The following is a 16,291-nucleotide window of genomic DNA, read 5'->3' as shown; positions in this document are numbered from 1 at the left end:
AGGGCCTGTGTCCCCCGGACGTCTGACACAAACTGCCCCGACACCGCGAGCCTTGGATGTGCAGGGCAGGTCTCGGGGAACCAGACCCTGCAAACGGCCAGGACTCAGGTCAGGTCTGGGCTCAGGAGCAAAGGCAAGACGACTGTTGGAGGGGGACCCTCGTCCTCTCCTCGGGCAGGAAGGCTGCCTCGGCACAAGCAGCCCAGGAGGCTGCTGGGAGCCCGCGCTCAGCTCCCCGGCCTCGCCTGTTTGGAAGGTCCCAGTCTCCCCCAAGTACCGCCTGGCCTCTAGCGCGAGCCAGGCCTGAGGTGGTGCGGGCAGGTGCTTCCCCGCTGGGCCCGAAGTCCGCTTGGCTGTCGCTGCGGGAAGAAGGGCCTGCTTCCCTGGAAGCCACAGGAAGCTTCCGGGTCTCAGGCCCCAACGTCATATTCCCCACCAAGTGCAGCGAGAAGCAGCCGGCCCCCTGGCGCCCACACTGCCCTCTCCATGAACGAGCCCCCCACTCCTCTCCCCCCGCTGCGGCACCAACACCGGCCTCGGGGGCACCTGGCCTGGGCGATGGGCAGCGCTCGGGTAGGAAGGGGAGCCCCGCGGTTGTGGCAGGTACTCGTGTATCCCCTGGTGCTTAGTCTTTACAATTCTGGCAGCTTTTCGTATTGACACAGCTTCCCGGTGTGGGGGAAAGTGAGGTGGGGCCGTACCTTTCACAGGTCAGAAACGCAGTGAGTGGTGAGCACTGCTTCTGTTGGGTAAACTGTATTTTATTGCCCATCCTCCTCCCCAGAGGCATTCCTGGGGAAGGAAATGGCTTGTTTCTCTCTGTCACCTCATAGTGGAAGTTCACACCTTCATTTAGGTGCACACAATGATCACTCCATTCTCAAGACGTCAAGAAGGTAATTTAAAGGACTTTAAAATAAAAACATAAAGACTGCCCCCATTGCGTTGTTGGCGTGAAACCTCATACAAGTGGCAGAAAATTGCAATAAGAAGACTAACAGGCTTTTAAAAAAGTGACTTTGAACTCTGGAGGGTCAAACCCATAGCAATCAAATCCCATCTTGCATGAAGGGGATGAGGTTACAGGGGGGCCTGAGGCAGTCGGCCCAGTGCAGGGAGCTGGGCTCTTTCTAGAAGAGCTCCCCGCCGGCCTGATGCGGTTTTTGCGACGATTTTTAAAGAGCGATGACCAGGGAGTATTCTGGACTCACACGAATGAGCAGGGGATCCTGGATGCTCCGCTCATAAAACACGCGGACGCTGAGTGCTGCAAGTAAAACGAGGACACCGTTTTCTGGTAAAACCTGATACATTTAATTTTGGCATAATAGTGATTTATTATGTATTAATATTTCAAAACTACATGTCCGTGTTAACCAGCCCCCGGCGCGGGGAGCGCCTACAAGCAGGACGTGGCCCCGAAGAGCAGGCTGCGGTTGCAGTGCAGGCAGTGCGTCCCGTCGCTGGGGTTGTAGGAGCCGGGGCTGCAAATCACTGCGGAGAGAACAAGGGGGAGAGCGTGTCCCTCACGCCGCGCCAGCCAACCGCGCACGAGGGCCACTTTCTAAGAAGATTCCTTGTACTCTAAATGTCTTGTTTTTCACTGTGGTGAAATGCACGTCTGGCCGTTGTGCAGGTGTGCCCAGGAGTGTTAAGTACCTCACCTGCTGGCCAACTATCTCCAGAACGTTTTCCCGGGGAAAAGCTGCAGCCCCAGGCCCATCACACTCCCCCGCTCCCCCTCCCCAGCCTGCAGCCCCCATTCTGCCACCTGTTTCTGTCAAGTCTGACCGCTCGGAATACTTCATATACGTGAAAGTCTTAACCTTTTACTCCCATCCTGGCTGAGACTAAGACTGGGAGCTACAACGGTTTTACTGGTCACATGATGCTGAGCCTAAAGGCTGACGGGGCCGTCCTGTCAGTTTCAGCAGCAGCCACGGAGGTTCGGACGGTGGGTGGACCGAGTGTGATTGGCATTGCCCACAACAGCATGACTGAGCGGTTAAAGCAGCCAAATATGGAAGGGTATGGGCCCTATTCCTAACAGTATCTCAACTCAAGTCTATTTCTATCAATTGCTAGATGGGTAATTTTGAAAAAAAAAATTACTTAGCCTAACTTAACTGAGTTTGATCATCCCCAACATCAGAATAACATATATCATATCGTGAATGTTACCATAGTTACCCTGCGTAAGAGAAAGTAAAGAAGGTAGAAAAACCGAGGACTTAGACCAAAAAGCTTCGGTGTCACCGAACGCTCACGGCCCACTCCTCCCACTGGGCAGGGGCGGCGGCAGTCACGTGACGCCCCAGCCCGACTGGCAGGTCTGCTCCTCGCCCTCCTCCTGCCCCTGCACCTGAGGTCACCAGGGCCTCGCGGCACCCGCGGCCGGGATCCTGGGCCTCAGGGGACCCTTTCCCGCACCGTGAGGCAAAAACGCATGCCATCGTTTGGATCTGGGCCCGAGTCTATTACTTAACCTCACAGCTTTCTTTTTACACATATTTTTCAAACTGCAAAATACTTAAGCTGTTATTCAGAGAAAGAATTTTCCATCCTAGGTTCCACAGAGTTCTTCAGTATTAACAGACATTTTATTTGGGGAATGATACTTCAGAAGGGAAAAATACTGGTTAAACGGTCAGCTAGACTTATCTGCTGCAGTAATAAGGGTGTCTAAGGTGGCACACCTGTGGTGAGATTCTAATGCTGCAATGTTATGTTTCCACAGGCCTGTGCCATGGCCCGCTTCCTCTCTCTCACACACACACACACTCACACACACACACTCACACACACACACACACACACTCACACACACACACACTCACACACTCACACACACACACACACACACTCACACACTCTCACACACACTCACACACACTCTCACACACACTCACACACACACACACATACACACACACACACACTCACTCACACACACACACACTCACACACACACTCACACACACACACACACTCTCACACACACACACATACACACACACACACACACTCACACACACACTCACACACAAACACACTCTCACACACACACACTCACACACACACACACACACTCACACACACTCTCACACACACACTCACACACACACACTCACACACACACACTCACATACACACACACACACTCACACACACACTCACTCACACACTCACTCACACACACACACACACTCACACACACACACACACTCACACACACACATACACACTCACACACACACTCACACACACACACTCACACATACACACACACTTACATACACACACACACACACACACACACACACTCACACACGTGGAAATGCTGGCCGAGGCCCTGTGTGGGGTCAGTGCACACGGAGAGGAGACGCTTTTCCTGGTGGGGCTGCAGATACGAACGTGGCTCTCTCTCCAAGTGAACAGCCTAACGTTTTTGTTCTCTTTAAGTGGAACTGAGGAAGATGCTAACATGTTCTTTAAAGTACAACGTTAGTGGGAGAAGCCCATCTTGAAAGGCTACAGACGGGGTGGCCCCAATGATCTGATTTTCCGTGAGAGCAGAGCCAGGAGGCCCCAAGTCATCAGGGGAGAAGGACACGGAGGGAGACAATGGGAGAAGCTAGGGTGAAGCTACTCTGTGTGACACCAAATGGTGGGTGTATGTCACTGGCCATTTGCCCAAACCCCCAAAACGCACAGCACCAGACAGCGGCTCAGAGCCTCTGGGGCAAGGATCCAAAGTCGGGAAACCAGCTGGGAGTGAAGCAATCCATGCACTTCTTCCAAGAGGAAGAGAGGCAGGTGACACCTCATCCAGACCACACACATGGACGCTCATCAGGAATGGGTCTACAGGAAAGGTGACTTGACTTTTTTGGATAAAGAACTCTGGCTCATAACTACTATCCCCCCCGCCCCGACCCCCGGGCCACTGCCCAGCACGCCTCACCCTCTTTGCTGTATTAACCCCTCGGCTGAAACCCAGCCAGCCCTTCTCTTTCCTGTCTTCGGACTCAGGCCTTTCAATCACCACCTCCAATAAACTAAGAAGTGATTACACAGCGGTAACACAGGCTGGGCGGGCACCAGGCATACCGAACACAAGCGAATGCTCATACACGCAAAGCGGGGAGCACAGTCCAGGACCTACCGCAGCACTCAGGGCATTTTGGATGCTTCCCAGCATTTATTCCGTACCCGGGAAAGCAGCGGTTAATCCAGACCATTTGCAGGGTGTCTTCAATATAGTATATTTCAGGCAACGGACTTGCACGTCGGCCTAGAACTTCTACTTGTTGACTAAAAAATCTCTCTATGAGATTTTTAGCCTAAAACAGAAACACAACGTGAAAAGCTATTTTCATAAATAAGTGTGATTTAGAATACCTAAGGCTGCTTACGTATTTGGAAGCAGGGGAACCCACATTCTTGAGGTTCTTTTCTTTCCTTTTTTGCATTCATGGGATGTAGATAACATGTGAAAATTGAAGAATGTCAAGTGCAGACCTCAACGACTTCCAAATGCCCTGCCGCACGCAACCCAACGACTCCACCTGGGCACACACCCACACGTTTGGGCTTGGGATTTTGAAGGCGATGTGGAAGGGCCTAGAGCGGAATCCAGACTGCTCTGTGAAACTAAACGCCTTCCAGGAAAAGCACCCGAACAACCCAACGCACTGAAAGCAAGTGCTTCCCGCGTCTTTAAGGAGGGTATGTCCTAAGGCAGCCCCTCGCTCTCCACCAACAAAAATCAGGTTCAAACAGGTCACAACTTCCAGATCCGTGATCCAAAACAATTAAATTTAAAGATAATCACAGCATCATTGTGACCTATCATTAATTACATTTTTGTCTGTAATAATTATTCTGGATTGACTAATAAAATTAACAAGGGGTATATACTTTTCAGTGACTGACAATTTTACCTGTTGAAGCAAGAGGTGTGGCCATGGGTTCAAAGCCTCTACAAGCCAGTGGGTTCTGCTCGGTTCTCACCAGCTGGCTTCCCCTCTGACCTAGTCAGGAGCACGGATGAACGGACTCTCGCTGACCCAAACCACTAATGGTGCTCCTCGAACACCACACAAGTTATTTCCCTCCCATAAAAATGTCTGTAATTGCCGAAGCCGGTCTGGCTCAGTGGATAGAGCGCCGGCCTGCGGACTGAAGGGTCCCGGGTTCGATTCCGGTCAAGGGCATGTACCTTGGGTGCAGGCACATCCCCAGTGGGAGGCGTGCAGGAGGCAGCTGATCGATGTTTCTCTCTCATCGATGTTTCTAGCTCTCCATCCCTCTCCCTTCCTCTCTGTAAAAAAATCAATAAAATATATTTTAAAAAAATAAAATAAATCAATAAACTATATTTTTTAAAAAAATGTCTGTAATTATTAAAATGTTTTCCATACACTTCTCTCAACACATATATACAACTCTAATTCCCTTACTCAATTATTATCTTTTTATAGTTTAAATGGTTTTCTTGAGCTTTTAATAAATTCGTTGATACTTAATTGGTCAAACGTCAATTTTATTTAAGGAAGTGCTTAAGGATTAATTAGAGATAGAAATATGGCACCTAATGAACTATGTTTAATTGCCGAACTTGAATTAAAAGTTTCAGGAAATACTGAGCTTCCTAACACTGCATCCAATAATAAATAAATAAATAAATAAATAAATAAATAAATAAATATCAATGAAACAGGATCTCACAAAACCCGATGGGAATGAAAGTGACCATTGAAATCAGATTCCTGTTTCTTATGTTCCCTCTAAGAAAAGAATAGGGACAGAATATAGATTGAAGGCGGGTGGGAGAGGTACAAGAAGGTATAGAGGAGATAAATGGTAACGAGGGAGACTTGACTTGGGGTGAACAGACAATACAATATACAGATGACGTATTATAGAATTGTACACCTGAGGCCTATGTTATTTTATTAACCAATGTCTTCCCAATATACTCAAGAAAAACATATACTTTAAAAAATAAATAAATGACGAGAAAGAAATCATCACCTTTTCAAGTGCAATGCCTACACCTCTAATTGGAAAGTTTTACAATCACCACAATATAAATAATTTAATATTCCAAATATTTAAAAATAATTTTATAAAGTATATGTGGTCATTTAGGACACTTAGAGACAGGGAAATATCACCATAAGTTTACTGCGCATGACAATATGTTAAGTATAATGTGAAAGAAACAAGTAAATTAAATTGCTGCTGGGAGTTAAAGCATAATTTTCATCCTAAGCCAAATAAATGGGGATCATCTTAATACAGTCAAAATGTTACATTTCAAAGTATTTCATCAAAATGTTACTTCTGTTAAACGCTTAGCATTTGTTATTGTATGAAGTTTTGCTATCACGGTTGAACTCCCTCAGTGTGTGGGGGACTGAGGTGTTCTTCGAGTCGCTAAGGTGCTTACGTACGCCTCGCACACTGGGCATGCGCGTTTGTTCTCCTACCCACCGCCTCACACACACACCTTAGAGAGCCTTCTGGAATGGTCACACGTATGGTCGTCACATGGCTTGGGTTCTTTGTCAGGATCTAAACATGAGACTGAGAAAACACGTTACATTTGGTCATGGTCTAATGTATGATAGCATAGTATTTCCACCTTGTAGCTAAATATCGTAATAGACATTCCTTACACTAAATTCCATTCTAAAGTAAAGTTTCATAGCAAGGTTTCAGTTACGTGAGAACAAACTTTTCACTAAGTACATAAACCAGTAGAACATTATTTGGGGGCTCTTAGAACTAAGTCAAAGTAGAGAACGTGAACATACTCAGGTTATAACATTTACATTTGAAAACCACTGCTGGTAATTCATAGGTCTTAACATTGGCTTCCTGTCCTCAAGCTGTATTCTTTAGAGAATTGTATATCCTTACCTGCAAATTTAAAAAACAATTCATTTTGAAAACCAGCTTTCTGCATTTTAACATGATGGCATTCAGACTTCTGTAAGGAAACTTCACATTTAATGTCATGAACCAGTTTGCTTAAAATCTGTAGAAGTTTATTCTCAAAAGAAATGTTATAGATACTATTGCAAGGAGCTGAATGGTATCGAGCTGTGAACTGGTAAAAAAAGCGAGGCTCACGATACGCTGCGAAAAATGAACAGAGCAACACACAACAGTTACTTATGCAATTCCAACACATTGCAGCTACTCAAGACAAATCCCTGCATAGAATAAAGCTGTTATAGATCCCAACTTAATAAACAATGTGTCTAAACACTACTGACAAACGCTATTCCAGGCACTTCACAAACAGTAACTCGTTTAAATTCCCTAACATCGCTTAGGATTGGAATTATTTTCACTTTCGTCTTAGAGATTTAAGGGTGAATAGACTGTCTACACAAACAGCCCTGAAGAGAGCAGATCTGCCTCCCCGTGACCCCACAAAGGACTTTGTAAAACAGAGGCAGCCAGCAATGCCCCTGGGACTGAGAGATAAAGGTGACCCAGTCCCTAGGAAGCAAACACGGTGAAGTAGTTACACATCGGCAAACGGAGAAACGGTGGCGCGCGGCAGGCGCTCTGCTCACCATACACGATGAATTTGAGCTGGACGTTCTTCACCGCCTCCTCCACGGTGGGCTTGTACTCCAGGAAGCACGTGTACGCCCCCGTCATGCTCTCCTCGAAGTCCTGGAACACAAGGCTCCCCGTGGTGGTGATGTGCGTGGTGCTGTTCTCTGACGGAGAAAGCGAGGAGGCCGTTTCTTAGTGACGTGAGGAGGTTAGGGTCAGACAACCAAGTACTTTCTGAACCAAGGAAAGCCGTCACCACTTGTCCGCAGGACCATTCAAAGGAGTTGGGGGCGTCACTGTGGTGCATCTGGTGTTTGATGACGGCAGGTGCCAGGGTGACCTTGGTGTCAGAATGTCACTAACCTCAGTGCATCAGCTGTGTGGCCGCCTGAGTGGCAAGAGACGATTCTACGAGGACCGGTTTCTAACTGGGCCCCAGAACTGGGCACCCTCAGATACCTGTTCAGATCTACATACATGCAGCTGTGTCCATGTGGGGAGTGCAGACGGTGGCTGCGCTTACGGCAAGGGCTGCTGCAGAGCTGAGGGATTAGTTAGGTGCGAACTGCTGAGAACTGCAGCCAGCTCCTGACAGCTATCGTATGTTCGCTATTTTTATAAATTCAGAATAAAAATGTGAAAACGTACTCTTGCAAATACATACACATATATTTATACATAATATGTATTTGAATGTGTGCTTTACTAGTATATGTATGGTAAAGGTATAGAGAAAGCTAAAAAGTAATATTGTACAAGTTCAGGATAGTGTTTACTTGATAGAGGGGTTGGGAAAAGACTAGTGGAATTTTGAAAGCCCCTTATTAAGAGGTTCAAACTGTCAATCTTGACTTGCATAGCAGGCTCATATGTGTTTGTGTTATCATGCTTCATAACGTGCATGTATCTTATACACACATGTATATATCAGATGTTTCAGAGTAAGGTACAGCTGAGATCATTCAACTATATAAAATATTAAAACATGCTACAAAACAAACATTTCCCATGAATGTTTCTTTAGCGAGTCTTTGTATGAATGTATTTCTTCCTTCCTCCATCCAAGGTGACAGAGTAAACCTGTGCGTTTTCATCCACAAGCACCATATCAATATTCTAATAAGGTGAAGGAAGGAAGGAAGAAAAGAGGGAGGGGGGGAGGGAGGGAGGGAAGGAGGGGGGGCGGGAAAGGAAGGAAGGAACGAAGGGGAATAGAGCAATAAAGAAAAACTTCCTCAGGAGATGTGCAAAAATGATTAAGTGCTTCACTGAACAGACCTTCAAGATGAAAATTCATTCATCTGAATTTTCAAGGCTGAAAAGAACAGAGCTAAGCTCATCTACACGTTTTGAATTGCACTGCAAAAATAAATTGGCTTTTAGCAAATGAAACATTAGAATAAAAATAAGATCTGCATTTCAAAACCACTAAATAAGAAGTTGAATGGAGAAATGTTGATGAATCAGTCATACCAACAGTATCTGCCCCGTGGGAAAAGTACCTGCATGAGAATAAGATCTTGTTTCTCAAAAATGTGAAAAATGCAAGGCTACCATTCAGATATATCTTGAGTCCACTTTTTCCTCTGGATATATATGCAAATGCTAAGTAACTCTCTTATAAGCACAAGTAATATATTAATACACAACCATTACCAAACCATGCAGTATATTTAAAAGCATGTTTTTGATATAATATATTCAATGTTAAATTTAGTCATTTAAAAAAATTTGATAATAATATTTAAGTTAAAATCAAATATCCATATTGTCAGGATTTTGATCAGAATGAAATATAAACTCAAAAGTATAAAATTATAACTACTAATAAAGTCCTGAATTGCCCCGGTGTGGGGCTGTATACAACCAAGCAAAATCATGCTAGTACAAGTATATGACTCAAAGTGTTCGTTTGTATTTTTAACAAAAACCCGAATCATATTTGCTTCTTCATGTATACTTTACTAACGTGAGTCTGGTTGAGGTAACCAAAATGATTTTATGAGCTCTGAAAAAAAGTAACACCTTTTGGAATATACCCAGTAGATGCTTAGAGAACTTGCAAGCAGTTATGTCTGTGTCTAAAATTAAGGCTGTGAAAAACGGGCACGCCATCCACACTGATGGTTACAACTCCACAAGGAAATGGCAGGAAGAAGAAGTGAGGAAATAGGTAAAGGCCTACGAGATACAAACGTTCTTTTTGCTCTTAGAACATCTCAGACACAGCGGCTCAGCGCCGCGGACGGAAACAAGGCCTACCTGAGACAATCTTCCCCTTGGGCCCGTGCCACTGGAACGCGGGGTCTATCAGCTCAGAATTCCGCAGCCTCTGGGTCACACATAACACGTGTGGACTCTTCTGATGGATCATTACATACACTTTCACTGAAACACAATGTGAAAACGCCCCATAGCCGTCTGTGCTTCCGTGTTTGCAGCTTGGATTACACGTTTCCATAAGTTTTGCTTGGATTATTGCTATTCCGTAGTAAGGACTGAATTTTGTTGCATTAAAAATATACACATATATTATTTGTAACATTAAAAATATACACATATATTATTTGTGTGTGTATATCTCAATCTGAGCATAATGCATTGGTCTTTTTATTAAGGGGTCACATAACTAATTTACTTTATTGTCAGAATGTTATTTTAATTATAAAGTATTAAGATAGTTCTATATCTGCACCTGACCTTTTTCTGCTAAGACACCCAGAAGAACCAGCCCTGCCTGCATGATGGGACTCCCAGTCTCCACACCTGTGAGGCCACACGTTCCCGTTGTCCAATCCGACCCTGGAGAACCAGTACACGGGCCATGAGCTGAGCGCTTGCAGCATTCTGACTTGCCCCACCCCCATCCCCCCTCCAGCTGTGCAAGAGAGAAGCAACCCATCACATACATGTGACCCTCAATAAAGTTAGTAGCTCATTTCTCATCCGAATCCGTATGAAATAGAAAGTCTGAGTAGACCTAAAGCAAAGTGTTTGCATTAGTAATAATAAAAAAAATACCATAAAGTCCAAGCCCAGATAAATTCACTGGTGAATTTTTACAAACAAGTAAAGCAGAATTAATTAACAATAGCTCCCAACTCTTCCAGAAACAGAATGGGAAGGAACACATCCCACCTAATAAAGTCACTATTACCCTAAGATCAACATCAGACTAATACTACACGAGAAAACTATACATTTCCCTCATGACTACAGACAAAAATCCTTAAAAAGTTAGCAACCAGATCCAGCAGCATAAAAAGGAATTATACATCTTTATCAATTGCTTTTTATCCCAGGAATGCAAGGTTAGATCAAAATACAAAAATCATTCAGTACCATATCACATCAATAGGATAAAGGACAAACTCCGTTATCATCTCAATATATGCAAAACAAGTAGTTGACAAAATGCAACCCCTTTCACACTCATCTTTATGCAGCTAACCCACCAGGAACAGACGGGAACCTTTCTCCGTCTGATAAAGGGCCTCTGCGAAGCGCTCACTGCCAACATTGTACCCAGAGGGCAAAGACTTCAGTCTTCCTCTCCCCCTGAGATTAGGGGTAGATTAAGGTATCTGCTAACTTCAATACTGAACGGGAGGAGTTTTTAGCTGGAGCAACTGAAACAAAAACATCCAGACTGGGAAGGAAGAAATAAAACTACCTCTATTTGCAAATGATGTGGTGTTTCCACCCCACACACCCCACACTAAAAAAAATAAAGCTAATAAGTGATTCAGCAAGGTGGCAAGGTGACAGGATGCAACATTAGTTTACAAAACTCAACCGTGTATCTATACAATCAGAATGACCAACCCAGAAACTAAACTAAGAAAACCATCCCATTTACAACAGCATCAAAAACATAAAATATTTAGCAATAAATTTAACAAAGGAAGTATAAGACTTGTACACGGACAACCATAATAGCACTGAGGGAAATTAAAGAAGACTTAAATAAATGGAAAAATAATCCTTGTTTATGAACTGGAAGACTTACCACCTGTTAAGGTGGTAATATTCCCAAAGTCGATCTACATATTTAATGCAACCCATGTTAAAATCCCAATGTTCTCTGTTGCATAAATTGACAAGTTAATTCTAGATCTAATATCAAATTGCAAGGGATCCAGAATAGTCAAAACAATCTTAAAAGTAACAAATTTGAAGGCACCAACCTTAATGATTTTGAAACTTACTATAAAGCAAGAGTAATGGAGATAGTGTAGGACTGGCCTAACAGTAGATGCAGGTAAATGGAACAGAATTTAGGAAAAACAACAACAACGCATACATCTGTGGTAAAGTGCTTCCGACAAGAGCAGGCGTCCTCAAACTACGGCCCGCGGGCCACAGGCGGCCCGCCGAGGACATGGATCCGGCCCGCCGGGGGCCGCTGCCTGTCCTGTTTAGCAGCCGACGCGTCCCGGGCCCGCAGTGCGCCTAGGAATTTGTTCATAGTTGTTTTTTTAAACTATAGTCCAGCCCTCCCACGGTCTGAGGGACAGGGAACTGGCCCCCTGTTTAAAAAGTTTGAGGACCCCTGGACTAGAGCATCGAGACAGTTCAATCACGAGCGAAAAACCTCTTCCACAACTGGATTAGAACAACTGGATATCCACATGCAAAAGAAGAAGAAGTAGTTGACCACTTCCTCACACCACATGCAAAATTAATTCCAAGTGGTCAAAGACCTGGTTGTAAGAGGAAAAACTACGAAATTCTTACAGAAGACTGCGTGACTGCGGATTACAAAGTTTTGAAGCACCAGCACCCAACTGAAAAGGAAGTTAGACTTCATCGAAGTCTGAGATGTGTGCTCTAGAGGACACTACTTTAAAAATGAAAACGCAATCCACAGAATGGAAGACAGTATTTACAAGTCAAATATCTGGTAAGAGTCTAGTATCCAAAATGTATTTAAAAAATCTTCCAACTCAACAATAACCATGCAACCCCGTTAAAAATGGGCCAAGAACTTGCATGAGCATGTCTCCAGAGAAGGCCTGCACACGGCCCACAAGCACCGAGCAGTCCGCCGTCACCGGCCGAGGGAAATGCAGATCAAACCGCCACCCGAGCCCCTTCCACACACGCAGGGAACTGACGCCGGCCCCGCAGGGACTCTGGCCCGGGATGCCCATCACGCCCGTGCTTGGGGACCACCCAGACCCCCAGCAGGTGGGCCTGCGAGTGGTACATCCACATGTGGGACAGCACTCGGCCATAGGAAGGAATGACGCCCCGAGACATTCCACGGTATGAACGGCCCGGAAACCATTACACTGTGAACGAAGCCGGACACAAAATGCCACACAGTGTGTCAGTCCACTTACATGCAACGTCCAGGCAAACTCACAGCGACAGAAAGCAGGTTAGTGGCTTAAAGGGGCCGGAACGTGGTCACGTAATGGGTCTGGCATTTCGTATGGAACAATGACATGTAAGATTACACAGTGTTCATGGTTCACAGACTTGGTAATACACTAAAATCTACTGCATTGTGTGCTTTAAAGGGGGAGTTTTAAGGCATGTGACTTTACCTCAGTAAGAAAACATACAAAAAATTTTTATTTGCTAAACCTTATGTGGTTGCTGCAAAATATTATGAATCCAAAATCTTTATGATACATAGATTTCATTTGAAAAAAGCTTTCGTATATTTTAACTATATACATTTAATAATATGGGGATTATTACATCATAACAAGACAACACTATAGGCAACTCTAATGACATAACTGTTAAAAATAACTAGTTTTGCACACTTAAGCAGCTACATAATTAGACGTGGTCAATCTGACTCTATGGAAACAACTGTAATCCACGGTCCTAGAAGGAAAGGGCCTTAGGAGTCTAGGGTCATGGAAGAACATGAGCTTTTGGACAACACTGAGAAAATTTAAACAAATGCTAGTTACTTGCTAAGCATTACCGAATATCTATCTATTAATACCTGGATAATTTGGTGATCCCACTATTTTCAGTGAATCTTGGGTCAGGCTAAAGCCTCTGGGTAATCGAATCAAATATCCAACTATGAAAAAAAGAAAAGAAATGAGCAACCATCTGCCTCCTGAGAGATTCCAAGCTATTCCAACAGTACATTGTCACAGTACCAGAGGCCCGGTGCGTGGAGATTCGTGCACTGGAGGGCCCCTCAGCCCGGCCTGTGCCCTCTCACAGACCAGGAGCCCTTGGGGGATGTCCAACGTGGGGAGCGGGCCTAAGCCGCAGTCTGGCCTCCCTCTGTGGGAGGCAACCGCGGGCTGATAGGGGGACAGCGCCCGCCTGCGAGTGGCTGGCCCCTCCTCCCACTGCTCCGAGGCCACGACCCCGATCGCCGTCCCCTCCCTCTGCCCACTGGCACCTGCCTTGGCTGGCCTAGTGCCACCGGCTCGCCAGCCCTGCCTCCCGCCTCCTGGTCTGTTTGGTCGATTTGCCTACTAGGCTTTTATTATATAGGGGGATACTTGATCTTGGTTGAAGGGCCAAGCCATCCATCAATGTCCCCGACACCTGGCATCCATGTTCCAGCTCTTCTCCCCTTCCATGCTCCAGTAAGATGACTCTGTCTGCTGCTGCCCCTGTTATATCTCGCCGCCCGCTTTTACTGCATCCCCTTACAATACTTTCCTCATTTATAAAAGTCCAAATCCGGCATCCTTCAAGGCCAGGTCACCTGTCCCCTCCTCCTTCAAACCTTCCGTTTGGGTCACTTCTGACCTTCCACAGTACATCGTCAGCACCCTTCTGATAACACCCGCTCCCCATGAATTACCGTTCTGTGTGCGCATACACACTTTTCCTTACCAGATTACAAGCTCCATGGCTAGTATGATCAGTATTTATGTCAACTTATCAAGAATCAGGATGAAGTACTGCACCTGGCACTTAGTAAATATTAAATAACGATTGTTAAACGTAATATACCCTGATATTCTCCAGTCATCGATGAATGAGCATATGTGATGGACACAATAGGTGCACAGAACTAGCGGGAGGAACAGTGTAAGAACGCTATCAGCATTCCCCAAGGGGCCTCTAACAGAAAGGGAGTAAGGGAAAGGGGTGTGGTTCTCCCAGTCAGAGGACCCCAGTTTCAAGCATAACGGCCACTTTGGGGCCTTAGGAAAGTCCCTTTAAACTCGCGGAGTTTCAGTCTTCTCGTCCGCAAAATGAGGCCAAATTCCAGACGCAGGGAGACGCTGCAGGATTGGAACGGCCTGTTGCGTCCGCTATTCAAAGGCTGCATCGCACTGGGGGGGGAGGGCACGTATGGGAGTGGGGTGGGGGGGGCAATGGTAAGATATGTACACATATAACACCTTAATAAAAATAAAATAAATAATAAAAAAAGGCTGCATCAATATCGGTCTCTCCTGCTCACAGCACGGAGGCTGATGGAGCCTGCTTATCGCACCCTGCCGCCCCCCGGTCTGACCTTACTGGGGCGCCCCCAGTCCCCCCTGGAGTGAGACATGGCCAGATCTGTGCAAGCCACGGCCGGAAGTGCCTGCTCCCCCGGGGACTGGACAGCGACCGCCGGTCCCCACCTTCACTAGGAGGCTGGTCCCCAGGGTCCTGAGGCCTGGCCTCTGGGGTGCCCGCCATCTTCACTCCGTCTCCCCCTCCTCCTCCTCAGCCAACCCACCGCCCCTGCCCGTCTCCGTGCCTGTCCTTGGGGGGGGACTTCTCACCTGCTCCCTTATTGGAACAATCAGCATTTTGAACAAATCCCTCTCGTGCTTGGAGATACGTTTTACTGGAGATACGTTTTACTTTTTCTTTTTTTAAAAAAAAAAGCCTGAAACCTGAACACAAAAGAACGCAGCCAAAACCTTTCCAGGGAGATGGCATCAGTTCACGCTGACTTCCGTGTGTGCCCGTCCGCGTCTGCAGCAGGATGGCAAGGGTTTGGGCTCCGGAGAACCGATGGCGGCAGCCCAGGGTTCAGGGAACCCCAAGTCCCCCCGTGTTCACGGCTCCCACCGACAGGGGGCGCTGCAGGACCGCGGGCAGCGACACTCGGGTGTTGGGGGAGCCGAGCAGGGCAGGTCCCGGCCCAGCGGGGGCGCAGGGCCCGGAGGCGCAGCCCCGCCACGGCCACGGCCACGGCCACGGCCACGGCCACGGCCACGGCCATGGCGTGGGCGCTGGGCGGCCCTTCGTGCACACGCCCCTCCGGCCCGTCCCTGCCCCTGGGCCTCGGCGGTCACGTGACCCAAACGCCCGCCCGGAGCCACGCCCCGGCTCACCTGTCGGGGGCGCCCGCAGTAGGAAGGCCGAGAGCAGGAGGACGAAGGCGGCCCGGGAGAGCGGGGAGCCCGAGGCCCGCCGCCGGCCCCGCCGCGCCAGGCCCGGGGCCCAGGCCTCCATCCACACGCCGCCGCCCGCCGCCTGCCGACCGTGGACTCTCGTAGTCGTTAGCCAGCCCGCGCCCACCCGCCCGCCCACCGGCGAACTGGAATGGAGGCCCGAAGAACAATGGCGGCCGGAAGTACCGGTTGCCACTTCCGGCAGGGTGGGGGCAGGGCCGGGCCAACATGGCGGCGGAGCCACGGTCGGCTGGGCGCGCAGGGGCCTTGGGCACCGGGCCACCGTGGCACCGGGAGCACCAGCGACCTTAGCCGGTTCTGGTTCCGGAGCTGAGGGGACAGCCTCGGGCGGCAGCCCGCCTTCCCTGCGTGCGTTGCTGGGCCGA

General features: G+C 47.3%; 1 protein-coding gene across 1 annotated transcript; it reads right to left on the bottom strand.

Moving 5' to 3' along the window:
* Positions 1-1,399: 1,399 nt before the first annotated feature.
* On the bottom strand, positions 1,400-15,972 carry ZPBP (zona pellucida binding protein; the record flags this gene model as incomplete). Its single annotated transcript, XM_080665019.1, has 8 exons — positions 15,846-15,972; positions 13,544-13,624; positions 9,841-9,966; positions 7,593-7,742; positions 6,928-7,146; positions 6,515-6,591; positions 4,166-4,343; positions 1,400-1,494 (listed from the first exon to the last, which is right to left on the bottom strand). Exons 1-8 carry the CDS (start codon positions 15,964-15,966, stop codon positions 1,400-1,402), a joined length of 1,047 nt encoding a protein of 348 aa, XP_080521145.1. The 5' UTR covers positions 15,967-15,972.
* Between the last annotated feature and the right edge of the window lie 319 nt (positions 15,973-16,291).

This window comes from Plecotus auritus (genome assembly GCF_963455305.1).
Source record: "Plecotus auritus genome assembly, chromosome: 4".
NCBI classification, from domain to species: Eukaryota; Metazoa; Chordata; class Mammalia; order Chiroptera; family Vespertilionidae; genus Plecotus; species Plecotus auritus.
The sequence above is the reverse complement of the archived record's forward strand: the minus strand, read 5'-3'. Positions and strand labels throughout refer to the sequence as shown.